General features: G+C 47.3%; 1 protein-coding gene across 10 annotated transcripts in view; it reads right to left on the reverse strand.

The window, feature by feature from the left end:
• The window catches only part of KIAA1217 (KIAA1217 ortholog), a 300,278-nt gene extending 294,359 nt beyond the window's left edge, over positions 1–5,919 (reverse strand). For 5 of the 10 annotated variants that reach the window (XM_039233023.1, XM_039233021.1, XM_039233031.1 and 2 more), the window contains exon 1: positions 5,670–5,919. In XM_039233023.1, coding sequence (XP_039088954.1) covers positions 5,670–5,739 — 70 coding nt within the window. In that variant the 5' untranslated portion in view covers positions 5,740–5,919. The remainder of the gene's footprint in view (positions 1–5,669) is intronic. The other 5 variants (XM_039233025.1, XM_039233032.1, XM_039233024.1 and 2 more) reach the window with 1 other exon arrangement.
• Positions 5,920–17,438: the final 11,519 nt, after the last annotated feature.

Consider the following 17,438-nt stretch of genomic DNA (forward strand, 5'->3'; position numbering starts at 1 on the left):
CAGACAACCCCACAGCTCCAGTCGTTTGGGGGAGACTGTGGTCCTTCGGCTGGGGAGAAAAACTAAGCAGGGAAACACAAGTGGCGACCAGGCAAAGGACATGTAGTCACAATTCCACAGTTGTGGTGTCAGAGAACCTAGCCCCACCCATTCTTCATTATCCACCAAGCCATCCGCACGGAAACCCAGTTCTATTTCTCGTCTGGAATGCACTTTGGTGCTGAGACTGAAGTATGGGTGTGTCGAGCTGCTGGCTATTCTGGGAATCCGTGTCAAACAAGTAACGGAGCTGTGGCGTGAAGAGAAGGCCTTCAGCTTCCCCTTCCTGCCACTCCCAGCCCCGGCGTGGCCCAGGGCGGCAGCTCCCCGTAACTCGCTCCGAGCAGGGCAAAGAGCAAAATGGGAGCTTCAAGCAGAGAACAGCCCGTCCAGCATTCCCGGGAGCAGAAGCGGGGATGAGGAGGGCAGAGGTGCCAGAGAGACTCGCCCAAGTTTCCAAGGGCTTCCTGGCCGGGATGCAGCAGGTGTCCCTGCAGGCTGGAGCCCACAGACAGCTGCGAGGCTGGCCGCCGGGCCACAGCTCGGGCAGTCTCAGCAGTCAGCTGACGTGAGAGCAAGAGATCTGGGACCTTGCGTCACCCAGACACCCCACGCCTGCCTTCCGCCTGAGAGCCAGAGAGCAACAAGACTTCCCTGAGATTTTCTTCCTGAGTTAAGACCAGGCAGGCCACAGCCTCTTTGAGAAGGAGTCCCTCGCTTCTTTATAGCGGCTTCTGGTCAGCTGTCTCTAAGATGGAGCTTTTCGATTGTGCCAACGTCCTCTCTCATCACAGGAACGCTGTGGGGAGGTGCTGTTTCGTCTGGCTGTACAACCTCTCCGGGACCTTCTGTGGCAGCAACAGGATTTTGTCAGTCTGTGACTTCAAACCATGAGTTCTTCCTGTTGTATCCACAGAAAGGCTGTGTTTTCCAGCATCCTTCATCTAGCTGGGGCCTTGTCCTCATTCCTCTGGTCAGTGCAGTGTGGGTGGCCAGAGGAGATGCGGGCCACCTTCAGCCCTGGGCCCCAGCCTTGCTGTGTGATCTTCCATGCTCTTTCTCTTTCTTCTTGGGCTCGCTGCAGGTCAGAGCTCCAGAGGAAGCCATCAAGGCCTTGTGGAATGGCGGCCCGGCCATACAGAAGGAGCCTGGGTCCCAGGGCCAGCCTGGAGGTGGGCCCTCAGGAGATCGGCCTGGCCAGGAATGTCCACATTCCGCTCTGTTCAAAAAACTAGCATCAATTGTGCTACACCACAGAGATTACAGGACTGTTACAGCAATTTGCCTCTGTGACTAAGCTTTTCCAGTTCTCTTGTTAATATCATACAGATCACCACAATATACGAACTGGCACAGAAACTACGGCGGGAATCAGACCATTACATACCTTCACCTAAAAAGCCTTAAAAATTAAATAAGGGATAAACAAGGCCTCTGGGAGACACAAAATAGGAGCAGCCCTTTGGCTCCCCGGAAAAGCATTCTCAGCTCAGGTGTTGGTTAGATGATTCATTCTTTCTCGAAAATATTTATTGAGTGCCTGCTCCATACACTGAAAGGAGTTAGGAAATATAGTGAAGTTGTGATTGAAGGAGACGTAATCCCCTTCCCTCACGGAGGAGCCACATTATAATTAAGGAGGCATACAACAAAAAAATATGTCATGTAAATGTCACGTAGTGGTAAGTGCTCTTTAGGATGACACAGGTCAGGGGCAGAGAATTGATGGGGCAATTTCTGAGTTCTGTGCAAAGACTTGAGTATCTGGGACTCCGCAAGCTTGCGCTCCGTGGGAGCTGCCAATGCTCGTTTTCTTGCAAGTTTAAGGTGTACATGGGTTGGTTTGATACATTTACACATTGCAAAAATGATTACCACCAAAGCAAATATTATCTTGAAACACTGGTGGATCAAGGGTTGGCGGAGGCGAGCAGAGAAGCTGATAACACTTTACCGGCCCAAGGGTTTCAGAAGCTTACGGGCCTGAGTAAAAGCAGACACCTCAGGGCCACTGTGGGCAGATAGAGGCAGCCCGAGGACCTCCCCTCTCACCCCCACGATTGCTCCAAGGAGCCCATGAGCTTCAAAGTGAGCGTGATAGTCTTAGACTGCAGTTTAGCCAGTAACTACTGAGTGCGCACAGGCCACCTCGCAGTGTATTTTCACGCTGCTGTTTTCCTAGCAGGCTATCTATTCAGCCACGGAAACCTCTTTGATTAGAGCCATTCTTGAGGCGACCATATGCCCCAATTTGCTGAATCCGTTGTGGGTTACAACAGCTGTCCCAGCAAAATTATTTATAGGTTTCCCTTTCACTCTCAAAAGTGTCTCGGTTTGGACAGCAAGTGATGAGATCACCCAGGGGATTCTTATCTACAGAAGAGTGGTAAACTCCAAGCCCTGGGGTGGTATAATTAGCCTTTGGTTCAAGAAGTATTTATTGAGTGATTTCTACACGCCCAGTGCTCTGTTAGGTACAGGAAATGCAAAGATGAAGACGACCTGGTCTGCCCCGGAAAATCGCGTTCTTATTGGATGCAGTGGATACAAACATGAACACCATCAAGAGTGCTGGGCTAGAAATGGACATGGCTTCTTACGGGTGACATGAGCAGAGGCCTGGCCTCCCCATGTGGTCCCCGTGCTGACCAAAGAATTGAAACTGAAGCTGTCCTCCTTCATGGCATCGCTTCACCCAGAACTCAACGGGACCCCACACATCCAATCTGAATGCTTCTCTCCCTCTCTATCTCTCCAGCCACCCCTCCCAATCTCCCTGACTTCTAAATACTCAAGCGTCCCAGGGTGCACCTCTGGGACCTGTCCTCCAGCACACAGACCCAATCCTAGCGGATCTGACACTGACCCCAGTCCATCCTCCTCAATTCCAGTGGAGAATATCCTTGCTGCAAACAGCATCTCCACTTGGATGCCTGCTAAACGTCTGGATCCTACCCTATCCAGAGGACTTCCCGTTTTCCTCTCCACTTCCAAACCGTACATACCCTCTCCTCTGCTCCACTCAAATGCTCTCCCATTTAAGTAAACGGCAACTCCATTCCTCCAGCTAGGCAGGCCAACATTTCTGAAATCATCTCTGATTCCTCCTTTTCTCTTACATCCCACATCCAATCCCTCAGGAAATTCTTTCAGCTTAGCTTCCAGTATACATCTAGAGCCTGTCTCATTCCCTGTTGTTCCACCACCTGCTGGTCTAGCCTGGTGCCTGGTTTACCGCAGAAGCCTCCAAAATGGCCTCCCTGCCCTTCCTCTACCCCCACTTGGGTTATTCTTGGTACAGCACCCAATATTTCGCTTCTATACGACAAGTCAGACCTGCCAGTATCTCCCCACCTCCTTTAAAATATCCAGGGGCGCCTGGGTGGCTTAGTTGGTTAAGCGTCCGACTTTCGCTTAGATCATGATCTCGCGGTTCGTGGGTTCAAGCCCCGCGTCGGGCTCTGTGCTGACTGCCAGCTCAGAGCCTGGAGCCTGTTTCAGTCTGTGACTCCCTCTCTCTCTGACCCTCCCCTGCTCACACTGTCTCTCTCTCTCTCTCTCCTAGAAATAAATAAAAACATTTAAAAAAATTTTTTTAAATAAATAAATAAATAAATAAATAAATAAAATAATCTAGCCTCTGCCATAGTCTCACAGCCCTATGTGTTCTGGTCTGGGACTCCCTCTTACCCTCTTTTCTCCCAGCCTTCTCCCGTGTCCTTGCCATTCTTGGAACATGTTCCTGCTATCCCATCCCCCGCCTCTTTCAGATGTTTATTCAGATATACACCAGTGAGGGTCTCCCTGATAATCCTGTCTACAGTCTCACCCACAACCCATGTACTTCCTGTTCCCCTCCCCTCCCTGATGCTTCCCTATAGCCTTATTTCCATTTAATAGAGTTACTAGATAAAATATAAAAAGCCCAGTTAAAATGAAATTTCAAGTAAATCATGAATAACTGTAGCATGAGTATGTCCCAAATAGTGCATGGGATATACTTATACAAAAACTAATGATCTGTTGTTCATTTGAAATTCAAATTTAACTGGGCAACCTGTATTTTTATTTGCTAAACCTGGGAACGCTGGCATCTAACATGCTATGTATTTTGCGTTTCTGTTCATTGTCTCTCTTTACCACCCCCTTTCCTGGCTCTTCGAACAGAAGTTCAATGAAGGCAAATGTTTTTCAACTACTTTGTCCACGGCTTCTCCCACTGAATGACTTGGTAAAGGAATAAAGTGATTGCATTCCCTCAGCCTGACCATCTCCAGCCTCTCAAGCATCTTTGAATTGCTGTGTTTGTTTGAAAGTTATTTCTTAAATTGACCCCATTCTACTTGGCCCGGTAGGATCTGGGCCATTTATTTCAACAGACTGCATCCCTGCTATAGGATCCTGCCCTATCAAATAAGGGGGGGGGGGGGGGGAAGGCAGCCTTATCTCCCACTGGACCCCACTGACCAGGGGCCCTCAGGGAGAGTGCTCTGTTTTAGAAGTACAAACACAGATACCTAGACCTGACGACTGTAAGACTGGAGGATTCTCCAGGGTTTTCTAAGCTTTGGGTTTCCTGCATTTCACAGGGCAGGAGTAAGGTGGGGGGGGAGGGCGGGTGTTTTCTCTCTTGTAATTGCATTGCTTCTGCCTAGCTTCGTTTTGCATTTTCAGTGTGCATGAGTCATTTGTTACTTCCCTTTCTCCTTTTTAAAGCACACACACCTTTTCCCCTGTGCATAATCCCTACACCCACGCAGAGCCCTGTAGCCCCGCACACTTCTTTTAGTTCCTAACTGGCCCCTGGATGAACCTGGGGTAGGGTGGGCGGGGATGGTTTCTGATCCTGCGGGTGTATGCACACGCTGCCTATACGATACCATATGATAGGCTCTGGAGTCACAGACGTCAGATACTGGAGAGCAGAGAAGCCCTTTCTCCACCCAACCTCACTGTGAAATCTCTTTGAAACAACATAAGCTCCTGGAAATTCCCTACGGAAAAGACGAGTCTATTGCAGACACAATTAAAGGAAAACTGCCTGGAGAAAATTTACCAAAATTGTCCAACAACTCCCAACTTTTGAATAGAGAGATTCACAGAGTCCCATCTACCGCCCAGATACATGTACAAGTGCTCCCCCACTGCTCTGATCTGTAAAATAAAACATCCGTAAACTCTGTAATTTAACTCTAAAATTCCGCAAAACTTGCATCCAGCGTGCACTGGCCTCATGGGATTCCCCCAACCAATGAATGGAAATGCTGCCCTCCCAGAGATGATAGCTTCACAGAAACAGCCCCTTTCTCCCATGGCTGGAGCAGTGACTACTAAAAGCTACTTTTAGGGAGATATTTTGTCATTGCCTAGAGATACAGCGCGTATTGACTGCTCGCGGTCCCACAAATGCGGTATCCCCAAGCCACTTCTTTTATTGCTTACGAAAACCCTGCCAGAGATCAACTCAGACCCAAGAAATCACAGCTCTCCACTCCGTTTTGAAAACGCACCACCCCAAGAAAAGCGCGTTTTCTGTGCCATGCGCCCCGTCTCGGGTGGTAAAAAAAAGCAGCCGGCGGCGAGAAACACGCGTCCTTGGAACTCCATCTTTGAATGAGTCTGTTACTTACCCGGCTTCTGCCTGCTGTCTGCTGAGTAAGGAAGGCACGGCTCACATTTCTGGCTTTCATTTTCTTCCATTGTCCCTGCCTCCGGCACAGGCTCCTTGCTGCTCTTTAAACTTCAGAGCGCAGTTCTGAAAGCTCCCAGAAAGCGCCTGGAAGGGGGCCCGGGGGGAGGGGGAGGAGGGGACCGTGCGAAACCCCACCCCAAACTATTCTCCACTCCGGTGCAAAGTCTCTCTCGCCGGAGAAAACTGCATTCCAGCGTCGGGCCGCCCCCGTCCCTCCGTGCCTGCGTCCCCGCGTCCGTCCGTCCGTCCGCCCGCCCGGCCGACTGGTCCGGGAGGAAGGGGGGTGGGGGGGAGAGCCCGTGCTCCCGGGCCGCCCGCCGCCTCTGCCCGGGGCGAGCCCCGCGCCGCGCGCGTCGGAGGCCCCAACAGGTGATGGGCTGTCCGACCCGGACCCAGGCTGCCTTGTTTGCACCGCTGCAAACGGCCGAGATCCCGCAGGCGGGGAAGGGAAACATTTCACATCGGATCACGGGCGAGAACTGGAAGTCAGTTCTCTGGTTTCTTTCATCTCAGACTCAGAATGAGCCTCTCAAGTAGGTTGCTATACATATTAATACATTGCCAAGTGCCGAACATCCCAAATTTGAGTGAAATCCCTTTAAAAAAAAAAAAAAAAAGGAAGAAAGAAAGAAAGCGTTCATGCTGAATGTTGTTAAGTAAACACTTTCTGGCAATAACTGTTTAGACCCTGATTAACACAAACAAAGAGGTTGTTCACTTTTCGCACAGTCAGTATCAGTCACTTAAACTGAACTTTAAAAAGAGTTTGTACCCATTTGCTTAGGCTTTGACTCCTCCCCTTTTCCCTCAAACACACACACACACACACACACACACACACACACACACCCCTTGCTCACAAACCTGAAAAGTAAACTAGTAAAATCAACCTTCCGAATCTCTCAAGTTAATTATTTTAAAAATATCTGAGAGGCAATAAAATTGCTTTTCTTTGTATGGGCAGAGTTACATCCAACATACTCATTCTCCTTTTAAACTATCTACAAATATTTATTTTGTTCTTTACCCAGTCCTTGAAAAACTGGCAAATTTCCCAGAAAGTGAAAAGAGGAGGCACAATGTCCACATAAATAAATAAATAAATAAATAGGATTGGAAAATAATCTAAGCAACATTAGCTCTGCCATTTCAGGCATCTGAAAGCAACACAATCGCTAGTAGAAAGACTGTGATATTTTAATCTGTCGTGGCCCCATCATTTGAGGGGAAAGGAAGACAATGAGTAGCTCACTGACCATATCTTGATGCAATTTAATGGGTCATTCAGGCAAGGGTTTTAGATTAATTTAGATCAAGAATTTGTGCAGAACAATGGCTGGCCTATTCTCCAGTTTCTGACCTTGAGTCACCTGTGTGTTTTGGCAGCGTGGGGGACATATTTTGGCCATTTAGGACCAAAAAAAGATGCGGAAACCCCTTAAGGACAAAGGATATAGGGAAAAATGGACATGCCAGAGAGTGAGCCAAATTCTCACAGAGGAAGGGAAGAAGCAAAGAAAGACCCTGAAACTCCTGACAGGATTTTTCTTGCAATCCAAGATGCGGTGAATCTTCTAGAAAGTTGCCTGGCAGCGTGGATACAGGCAGTTGACAGGGCTCAAGGTCTCCAGGACTCTGCAACAGAATTACCTGGTAATCTTGCTCTCAGGAAGAACTAATCTTACACAGTTTCTGTGCTTGTTCCCTGTGGGCAAAGTTACCCTTTGCTCAGATACAAACTGTTCAGGGAAGAGGGACGTTCAGGTCCCCAGATCCAGATTATCCTGATCCCTATGTAGCTGTTACGTATTTGTCTTCAAATTAATAATGCCAGGAACAATTGGGGCGGTGGGGAGGGACACACCAGAGTGTCAGTCTAAACCAGATGCCCCTGGGCTCTCACCTGACTTGCTTTGGAACATGAAGAGCCTTTTCCTACCTGTCACTTGACGCCGTACAGTGGCAAGACCACCAGGGTGAAAGGGACAACAGCATAGTCCATACCAGCCAACCTCCCCCTGCCTGCTGGGAAGCCTTTCTGGCTAGCTCAATTCAGGCCGGGGCGGGGGGTTCATTTTTACATGCAGGCTTTGCTTTCCTGGGGCTGTTTGGAAAGTGGGAGAGCCATCCTTCAAGGCCCTGTTGATCCCCAACTGGGCAAAATAGGGGTAGGTCTCCCACCAGTTCGAAACTCTGGTTAGTTCCCAGGCAGCCCAAGGAACCCCCTCTGCCCATCACGTGTTCCAGCTGCCAGGGACCCTCCCCTCCCCCACAGGCAAAGCTGACTGCGGCCAGTGTAGATACTCCTCCCAGCAAAACTCTCTGTGGAATGCACAAAGGAAAAAGGCACTGCGAGTGCAGATAATTAACATGAATCATTAAGGGCCCTGAAATCTAGACACATATTTACAGTAAATCATGTTCTTTTGAATAGTTCAACTTTCTGACCATTCTATGGGGAAAGCTTCTACCAGGCCAGTTACTGGCCCTTTGTTCCTTCTCCTTGAGAACAAGAACTGAAAACAATTTGAGAAAGCACTATATTAATGCCGTCGCACGACTATTCTGTACATCGCTCTCCAAAGCTCACAGATCTTACGAGGACCTTTTTGCTAATTGTCAGCTTCCCTGAGAGGCAGCTCCAGAAAATACTAACTGTTTTCTGCAATCTCCATACGCTCTGTAACTCAGATCTTCATGAAACAAAACTATTATTGTCATTGCTGTTACTGTGGAAGTGTTCTTTCTGGAAGAAGACCTATTGGAACTAGAAACACTCCGTGCTTTTAGGTTTAATTTAATTTCTAGGTTTAAAAATTGCTATTACAAACCAATCTGCCTACTGCCGTACTTTGAAATTTGCTGTGAAAGGCAGAAGGAAAGCGGGAAGAACTTGAAATGTGATTTTCCCGCACTCGTATAGAGAGCTACAATAATGATACCAGGGGGCTGAATTCTCAACTTCATTTCTGTTAACCAGGGAAGGTAGAAGACTATTTCTTGCTTAATGGCTCCATATGTTGGCAATTCATGACTCAAAATGAGCTAACACACACAAAAAGTGTCATTTGAAAGGAAAGACAAGTGATGAGGACAAGTGGTGAGGCTGCAGAACTGGGCCACTGTTGGATTTGAAAACACAACTTAAACAGACATCCGCCATGCTGGACATTACTGACAACCATCGGAAACTATTGTGTGTGACTTCTCAGCAGGCCTATTTAATTACAGAGCTGTGGAAAGCATGTCAGCTCTTCCTTTATGTGAGTTCTTCAAGAAAGAAATCATTGCTAGAATCCAGCGTTCCTAGAATTGCCCCAATATCCCTCAAATTCTTTTTTTTTAAGCTTATGTGCTATTCAGCATGAGATCACCTATGATGATTTGATAGGAGGGCACGAAAGAAATAATTAATGCTAGCCGAAGCCATAAAATGTAGTCATCAAAGACATTGGTAACTGAACAGGAAAGAAAACAAACTTTATAAAGTGAAAAATAAACAAACCAAAAATGTTTCGACCAGAGCCCCCCTTGACATGTTACATATTGCCCTTCTGAAGGAACACCCCAAGTGCCACTCTGGAGTTCAGAAATGAAAGACTTGTGACAATTGGGAAAACATTTGCTTAAATGGACGATCTGGTGAAGGAAATGTGGGCTCTCCGATCTGGCTCTTGCCTGCAGTGCGTCAGCTGGTTAGGGTGACCTTATACTTAAATATAAACCAGAGCACTTGTGGCAGGGAAAGGGGACGCTATAAATAATTGCACCAGGACAAGACGCAGAAACCACGACTGTCCCTGGCAAAGCAGGACAGATGGTCACCCATGCATAGCCCAAGATAAGCCCCATGTGCTCCTCGGTTCTCCAAATGCAAAAATGAGCACAAATAATGCCGTATGAGTTTCCCTACACCGACCTCACCAGAGAAATGTAAGCATCAATTAAATGCGAGCCGTCATCTGAGCCGTTTTACACACCCCACCAACCATGTCACATCGAAGAATAAAGATCCCACTATAGCGTATTCTGTAGGATTCGTCCCTCAAAACAGAATTTTCCTTTCTCTGTGCAGGGCGAAGATCTCACAGATGTGGTCATGTAACCATTGATATCTCTAGCATTCTCTCCAGAGGGTAACCAATCTTCCTGATCTCACTGGAGTCCTTAAAATCCCAGCTGCTCCAAGGAGACCTGGCCAGCCAAGAAGAAGTGAGTTGGCCCAAAGCCTCCTCCACCGCTCGAGTCTCTCTCTGTTTCAACATCCTGGAACCTTTCTCCCTACCCCATAAAATTCTTCACGCAATTATGAAAACGAACTACACTTAGATCCAATGTGTTAATGCTTTAAGCATATTTGCTTTCTTTTCAAGAGAATCCATTGATGTCCATTTTTATCGGGGTTTCTTTTATCTCTTTTAAGTTGGAAGACACTGGAAAGCAAAGACCATGTCTGCCGAGCAGAGTAGCCAGGGACTGGCATGTGTGCAGCACATCATGAGGAAGACAGCGCTCAGCTTTGCTTCGCGTGGTCACAGTGGACCAAGTCTGGCTTCCAGGTGGCAACTTGTAAGTGAAAATTGCAATGTATATATGCCCCCCCTTCTATCTCCACGCGGGCTAAACCCTGACATATTCTATTGAGTTCCTAAAGGTGGAACCCACGAAAATGTAAGAATGCCCACAGATACAAGCACCCTGCTTGTTCCTTGCTGTACCCACTTCAAGGGTTCATTATGAACCCTTTCATCAGAGAGTATTCGGTGAGACCCCCCTGGGAAGGCATTTCCCTGGCCTACTTCTTCTCTTGGCCTTCTCCTCATGCCCTGAGAAGCTGCAGTGAGCTGTGGGGAGAGGAAGTACTACGGGGAACCAATCACAGGGCCAGACAAGTAGGTCAAGGGTTAGCTTCTATTCCCTCCCCCATTTTGCAGATGAGCAAACTGAGACCTGGAGAGTTAATGCCAGTCCAGCCCCCGAGTCAGCCATCACGCTGCTGAATTTGTTTAACACTTAGGATCTTTTACCTTGTCTCACAACTGCCCTGAGGGACCCCTCAATTATTCTCGTTCTTTTTGCTATATCAAGATGGCGAACAGGCGGGCCTGGGTGGCTCTGTTGGTTAAGTGTCTGACTCTTAATTTCGGCTCAGGTCATGATCTCACGGTTCATGGGTTCAAGCCCAGCATCGGGCTCTGTGCACTGACAGTGGGGAGCCTGTTTGGGATTCTCTCTCTCTGCACCTCCCCATTAATGGCCACATGAGTGCATGCAGTGCACTCACGCACGCTCTCTCTCTCTCTCAAGAATAAATTAATTAATTAAAAAAGAAAAGAAATGGAGAATAATGTCAGAATTGGTACAGGGGAGAGTATATCTATTTTCTAAAATCCCTCTCCCCTCAATCACAGAATTGGGTCTCATATCATCTGGGGGGCTTCTCTGTACAGCACACGGAGGCCGGTGTGTGCTGTGATGTATCTGCCTGTGTGGTTCTATAATGCCAAGGACATCCCAGGTGGGACATGGCTTCCCCCTGCATGTGAGGCTGGCACCGGCCATCAGAGATGATGGAGAGGAGCCCAGATACGGTCTGAGAAGGGGAAGAGCCTGTGAGGTGAGTGGGGGTACAGGTATGGTCATGTAGGCTGGTGGGGTTGGGATGCTGCCCAAGGGTAGGGTGATGGGGGTACAGCAAGAGAGAGGTCTGAGACATGCCTCCCAGGGGCCTGCAGGGGGATTGTTCCTACTGCACTCCACGTCCCCACCTCCAGAACTCAGAGCTCCTCGCCTTCCCTACCAGACAGGGGAAACGTTGAAACTGGACTGAATGTACCGATCTGCTTCTCCGCCACATAATCACTCATGCAGACTTTGTTTCAGTAATGCACCTAGAGTTTTGTTTGTTTGTTTCGCATCTCCATCAGTTCTTAGTTTTAGAAAGTAATAGGCATGGACACCAAGGAAGCAAAGGGTGGTTCAAATGCCCTCCTGTTTCCCCCTCCCCCACCCTGCCCTGGGGAGGCTAACTCTGCACTCTGGGGGCTCAGGAGCTATGGGGGCACAGAGGTGTGTGGAGGGCGGGCCCCTCTCCAGCTTCTCCATTGTGCTGGCTCACCCTCAAGTTTTACAGTCAGTTCTTGGGGCGCCTGGGTGGCTCAGTTGGTTGAGTGTCCGACTTCAGCTCAGGTCATGATCTCACGGTTCATGGGTTCCAGAGTGGGGCTGCTGACAGCCAGCTCAGAGCCTGGAGTCTATGTCAGATTCTGTGTCTCCCTCTCTCTCTGACCCTCCTCTGTTCACACTGTCTCATTCTCTCTTTCTCAGAAATAAATAAAACATTAAAAAAAATTTAAAAAAAAGTTTTAGTCAGTTCTTGAAAACCAATCATGTGTTCCAGAACTTAAGTATTTTTACACTGATCTTCTCTCCCCCACCGCAGTCCCCAGGATTTGAGGAGAGGGTACAAGTGTGTTTATTGCAAATGGAAAAAAATAGTCTTAATAATGAAGGACCTAACTTCAGGAGCCCAGTGGGAGAAGGAGGAAGACCTGGGGTGTTTACCAGCTGTCCTGTGGCTCTGCTTGTCCCCAGCCCCCAGTGAGTCATGAGTCCCTCCCCATGTGCTACAAGACCTTAAAGTTTTGTTTCCCCAATTATACTGTTTTGCTTTTGAAACCCATTCTTTCCCAAAGTTTACAGTCTCTCAACTGGGCAAGGTTTAGTGGGGTAAAATATTTACCTAGAGGGTGGACCAGGTTTTCCACAACACTCTATGTATGGGGAGTCTAATTTGTACGAAGTGATTGAATTCATGAAAGAATAAAATGATAAGCAGTTTCTACCTGCTCCCCTCCCCCCCCACCACCTCCCTCCTTCCCTACACACCCCAAGCCCATCCATGTGCGTCAGAACCCAAGACCCTGATAAATGCAAACTGGTGTAGTGAAGTAGCCCAGCGAGGAGTGGCTAATCTCCCCAGTGTAGCCTGCTCGCAAGCCCCTTCCGAAGAAGGCAGCTGGGAACTCCTCTGTGCCACCCCAAGTCAGTAGGGAGTGGCTTGGGGTGCCCCCTGTCATGAGTTCAGGGAGCTCTGGGCTGGAGAGGAGCTCAGAGATCCAGTGAGATCTTCCTTCTTCTTTCCTACAGAATTTGAATGAGGTAGAGAGAAAAAGGAGTTAGGGTGACCAACTGGCTAGGTTTGCCCAGGACTTTGGGTGATCCCAGACTGCAGAAATTTCTGGGTTTTTTTTTTTTTAATGTTTATTTGTTTTTGAGAGAGAGAAAGAGAGTGAGAGAACGAGCATGAATGGGGGAGGGATATAAGAGAAGGAGGGGACAGAGTTTTCTGAGGCAGGTTTAACACTGACAGCAGTGAGCTCGACTCATGAGTGACAAGCCTTAAGCCTTGAGATCATGACCTGAGACTAAGTTCGAGGCTCAAACAAGTGAGCCACCCAGGTGCTCCAGGATGTACAAATTTCCATGCGAAAACCGGGAGAATTCTGGGAGACCTGAGTTCAGGTGGTCACCCAGATTCAGGCAATATGGCTGGGCAAAGAGAAGCCCCATGGTCATTAACAGGCAAAACCAAGAAGCTGCAAAAGAAAGGGATGGGGAGGGGAGAGAGTGAGTGTGTGTTTGAGTAGGAGAGCAGTAGCAGCTACAGGAAAGAAGCAGGCAAGGAGAGAGCAGCTGAATGAGAGGGACAAAGACAGATTTCTGGTGGTTTCCCAGAGTAGCTACTGCTTATCCTAAATGTCAAGGATCATGTCCAGCTGCTCAGGATGCCTGGGAAAGCCATTTCCTAATCCTCCTACTTCATCATATGAATAATAACCCAACTTGTGGGTAAGGCTATGCCTTGTCATCAGAGCAGGTCACATCCTGCGAAAAATCAGGACACTCAAGGGGAGAGTTTACAGAATCATTTCTGAGCTAAATAAATGTAGTTTGGTTCATCTTCAAAACACAATGTTCTTGGTCCCATCTTTCTCAAGATTTATTTGTTTGTCTGTTTATGAGACAGAGAAAGTGTGTGTGCTCACGTGCGAGTTGGGTAGGGAGGGACGGAGAAAGAGAATCCCAAGCAGGCTTCATGCTCAGCATAGAGCCTGACATGGGGCTTGATCCCACAATCCCCTGGTCCCCTAGGATCACAGGCCTGAGTTGAAATCAGGAGTCAGACACTCACCGGAATGAGCCACCCAAGCACCCCTATGTTTTTCAAAATGTAAACTAAATAGTTCATAATTGTCCTCAATTGCAGGTTTTTATAGTAAAATGAGTTATATCAAGAGATTCTAAAAATTCCAAAGATAAATTAGTGTAGACTGGATTCAGGAAACAGAAAAAAAAATACCCAAGGGAAAGGAAATAGTGAAAATTACCTTGTTCAGTCAATGTTTCTCAAACTTCAGCAATTTGTTTTCTGCCATCAAATTATTACTCTCTATATTAGTGTTGACTCCCTTGAAAAGATTTACCTCCTTGATAATATTGTTAAAATTATGGGTTTGATGAAACAATGCTATATATTCTGACTTTTCTACAGATAGTAAATACATAACTATTTTTATTTTTTAATTATTTTTTAGTGTTTATTTATTTTTGAAAAAGAGAGAGCATGGGGGAAGGGCAGAGAAAGGGGAACAGTGGATCCAAAGCCGTTTCTGGGCTGTCACCACAGAGCACACTGTGAGGCTTCAGTTCACAAACTGTGAGATCATGACCTGAGCCAAAGTCAAATGCTTAAACGACTGAGCCACCCAGGTGCCCCCATAACTATTTTTAAAAGCTAAAATATTTTGTTCTTGTCATTCATACAATTGCTTCATAAGACACCTCAGTTTGGAGAGTATAGGTTTACTGTTGGTAACCAACCCATCCATCTCCTCATTCACTCACCCTTTCATTTTTTCAAAAAAATATTGAGCACAGGGCTGCCCGGCTGGCTCAGTTGGTGCCACGTGCAACTCTTGATCTCAGGGTTGTGAGTTTAAGCCCCACTTTGGGTGCTGACATTACTTAAAATTAAAATATTTTAAAAAATATATTGAGCACTAATTTCCCATTGGGGGATGCTAAGGGTGCTGGTATCAAGAAGACAAGCCATAGATTTGTGAAGGGATACCCACTGCAAGGTATGTATTTGCTTAAATGTGAGCCTCTCTCATGAGATCAAGAGAGGAAGGAGGTCACAAAGGAGGAAGACCAGTTTTAGTCATTTTGGGACCTGAGCCCTAACACAGCCTTGGGCACACTGAGATTCTGAGTAAATGCTTTTTGCCTGGTGGGCTCAATGAGGGAATGATGACACCACGCGGACTACGAAGATAATGTCTATGTTCACTTAGTTAAGGAAAAAAAGAATAGAGCTCTAGTCGAGATATAGACATAAAGCATAGACAGAGGAAGAGTCACATCGGTCAAGAACAAGAAAGGCTTGGGAGTCAAGGCAATGTGTGGTCTCAGGGAAGGAATAAAGTTTCAGCAGGTGAGTCACTGGGGAAGGAACGTTTCAACCCAAGGAACCCCAAGTTGGCCATGGCCAATGCCTTGAGAGAGTATGAGTGGGTTCTGTGTGGTCTGGGCTGTGAGGCGTGGGTAGTGGTGGCAAATGCTAGCAGAAAGTTAAAAAAATTAATCATGGGGATCAGTGTTGGCAGAAGACTGATAAAATCAGGAAGGGCCAATTTTGAGGATTCTGGCATTTCAAATGAGAAGTTTATTTTATTTTATTTTTAAATGCTTATTTATTTTTGAGAGGGAGAGCACATGCACACATGAGCTGGTGGGGGGTGGTAGGCGATGAAGGAAGAGAACAGAGGATCCAAAGCGGGGTTCACGCTGACAGCAGAGAGCCCAATGTGGGACTCAAACTCAAACCGTGAGACCATGACCTGAACCATAGTTGGATGCCTAACCAACCAAGACACCCAAGAGCCCCTCAAATGAGAAGTTTAAATTGTATCTGGTAGGCGACAAAGACGGAATGGACCAAATCTGTAGTTTAGAGACGTGATTCTGTCAGCACAGTGAGGGCTGCACTGAGTGGGGGGGTGGGGGAATGAGCAGCTGAGTACTTAGTTAGGAGCTGTGATGAATGTACTGAATTTCATGGTATGTGTCTGCTGGGGGTCATGGACGATGTCCCTCCATTACTCCTACCCACCTTCTCCCTGTATTTGCTCACAAGAACAGGTGTCCGGTGACCAGCCACCCCCCTTTAAATATTCTCCCAAGTTAAAGCTTATCCATGACACACACGCCTGAGTCACTATTCCACAGAAGCCATATAGATGATGAAGCCAGCATCTACGTTTATCCGATAGGAGGAAAAAATCAACAGCCAATGTCACCCAGTGAGCTAAAAACTCAAAAGACGACAAAACAGAGGCAGGAAACTAAGAATTAACAGAGTGCTGGTTCACTCAGGTCCTCAATTTGTGCAGAAGCAACCGCACGCTCACTCTTGAGCTGTGTGATCTTGGATGAGTGGTTATTTAACCTCTCTAGGCCCTGGGGTTTCTCATCTGTAAAATGAAGGCTTTAGGCTAGAGAAGCTCAGACATTCCTCTCAATTATAACATTCCATCTCAGTTCTACTACAGCTTGCTGAAAAGCTAGGCTCAGGTCAGTAAGGTGGGGGGACCCCTGTTGGGGACCCCAAGCAGCCCTGCCATCCCCCACCCCAACATCACTAATGGCAGGGAGAAGAGGGTTACCAATGTGTATTCTGCTGTTCTTCTGTACAAATACTGACTGCATAGACAGGGCTACAGCTTTAAGGTCAAGGGAAGAACATGGGTTAGGCACCTGGAGCTGCTAAAATTTCCTAAAGCGTATCCGTGTCAAGGGAACACATACTCTGAAGTCCAAGCCTTACTCTTTGCTCCACTACTCTCCTGCTGTGCACCTTTGGGCAAGGTGTTTTAGTTTTCTTCTAAAATGGAAATAAGAATAATAACTTACTTTGGGGTGCCTGGGTAGCTCAGTTGGCTGAGTGTCCCACTCTTGATCTTGGCTCAGGTCATGATCTCATGGTTCATGGGACTGAGTCCGGTCGGGGTCCACACTGACAGCACAGATCTGGTTGGGATTCCCTCTCTCCCTCTCTCGCCGCCCCTACCCTGCTTGCACCCACATGCATGTGCTCTTTAAAAAAATGTCTCCCAGAGGGTTGCCCAGAGGATTAATGGAGACAGTGCCTGGCACATCGTAAGTGCCACAGAAGTGTAGTAAGAGAACCCATCTCGGTCAAAACATGATCAATCACCATCTACTATCCCCAAGTGGGACATGATCTCTAAGGGATCCAGCTGTATAACTAAAGCTGTTGGACACAGGGAGAAAGCCCAGCCATTGCTGGCCAGATGAGCAAGACCCCTTAATATTCATCACTTCACTCCTACACAGTGACATTTCCTCTCCACGTCCTGGGGAATTTATTTTGGCACTTTTATTCAATGTCTGCATCGCTCTGAATGAAAACAAACATAATAGACACATCAAGAATAGATCTGGACGAGGCATGCCCAGTGGCATTAGGTTTGCAAGGCTGGTTGGGAAAGTTAAAAGGTATAGAAACTTTGTTTTCATGTAGGAAGCATCTGCCAGAGAGGATCTTGCTCCTTCAGAAAGACTGAGGCTCCTCACTCTTGCCCCATCAGTAACAGTTCATGAATGAATGAATGAATGAATGAAT

The sequence above is a fragment of the Hyaena hyaena genome, unplaced genomic scaffold (genome assembly GCF_003009895.1).
Source record: "Hyaena hyaena isolate Hyena2069 unplaced genomic scaffold, ASM300989v1 scaffold_72, whole genome shotgun sequence".
In the NCBI taxonomy this organism is placed as follows: Eukaryota; Metazoa; Chordata; class Mammalia; order Carnivora; family Hyaenidae; genus Hyaena; species Hyaena hyaena.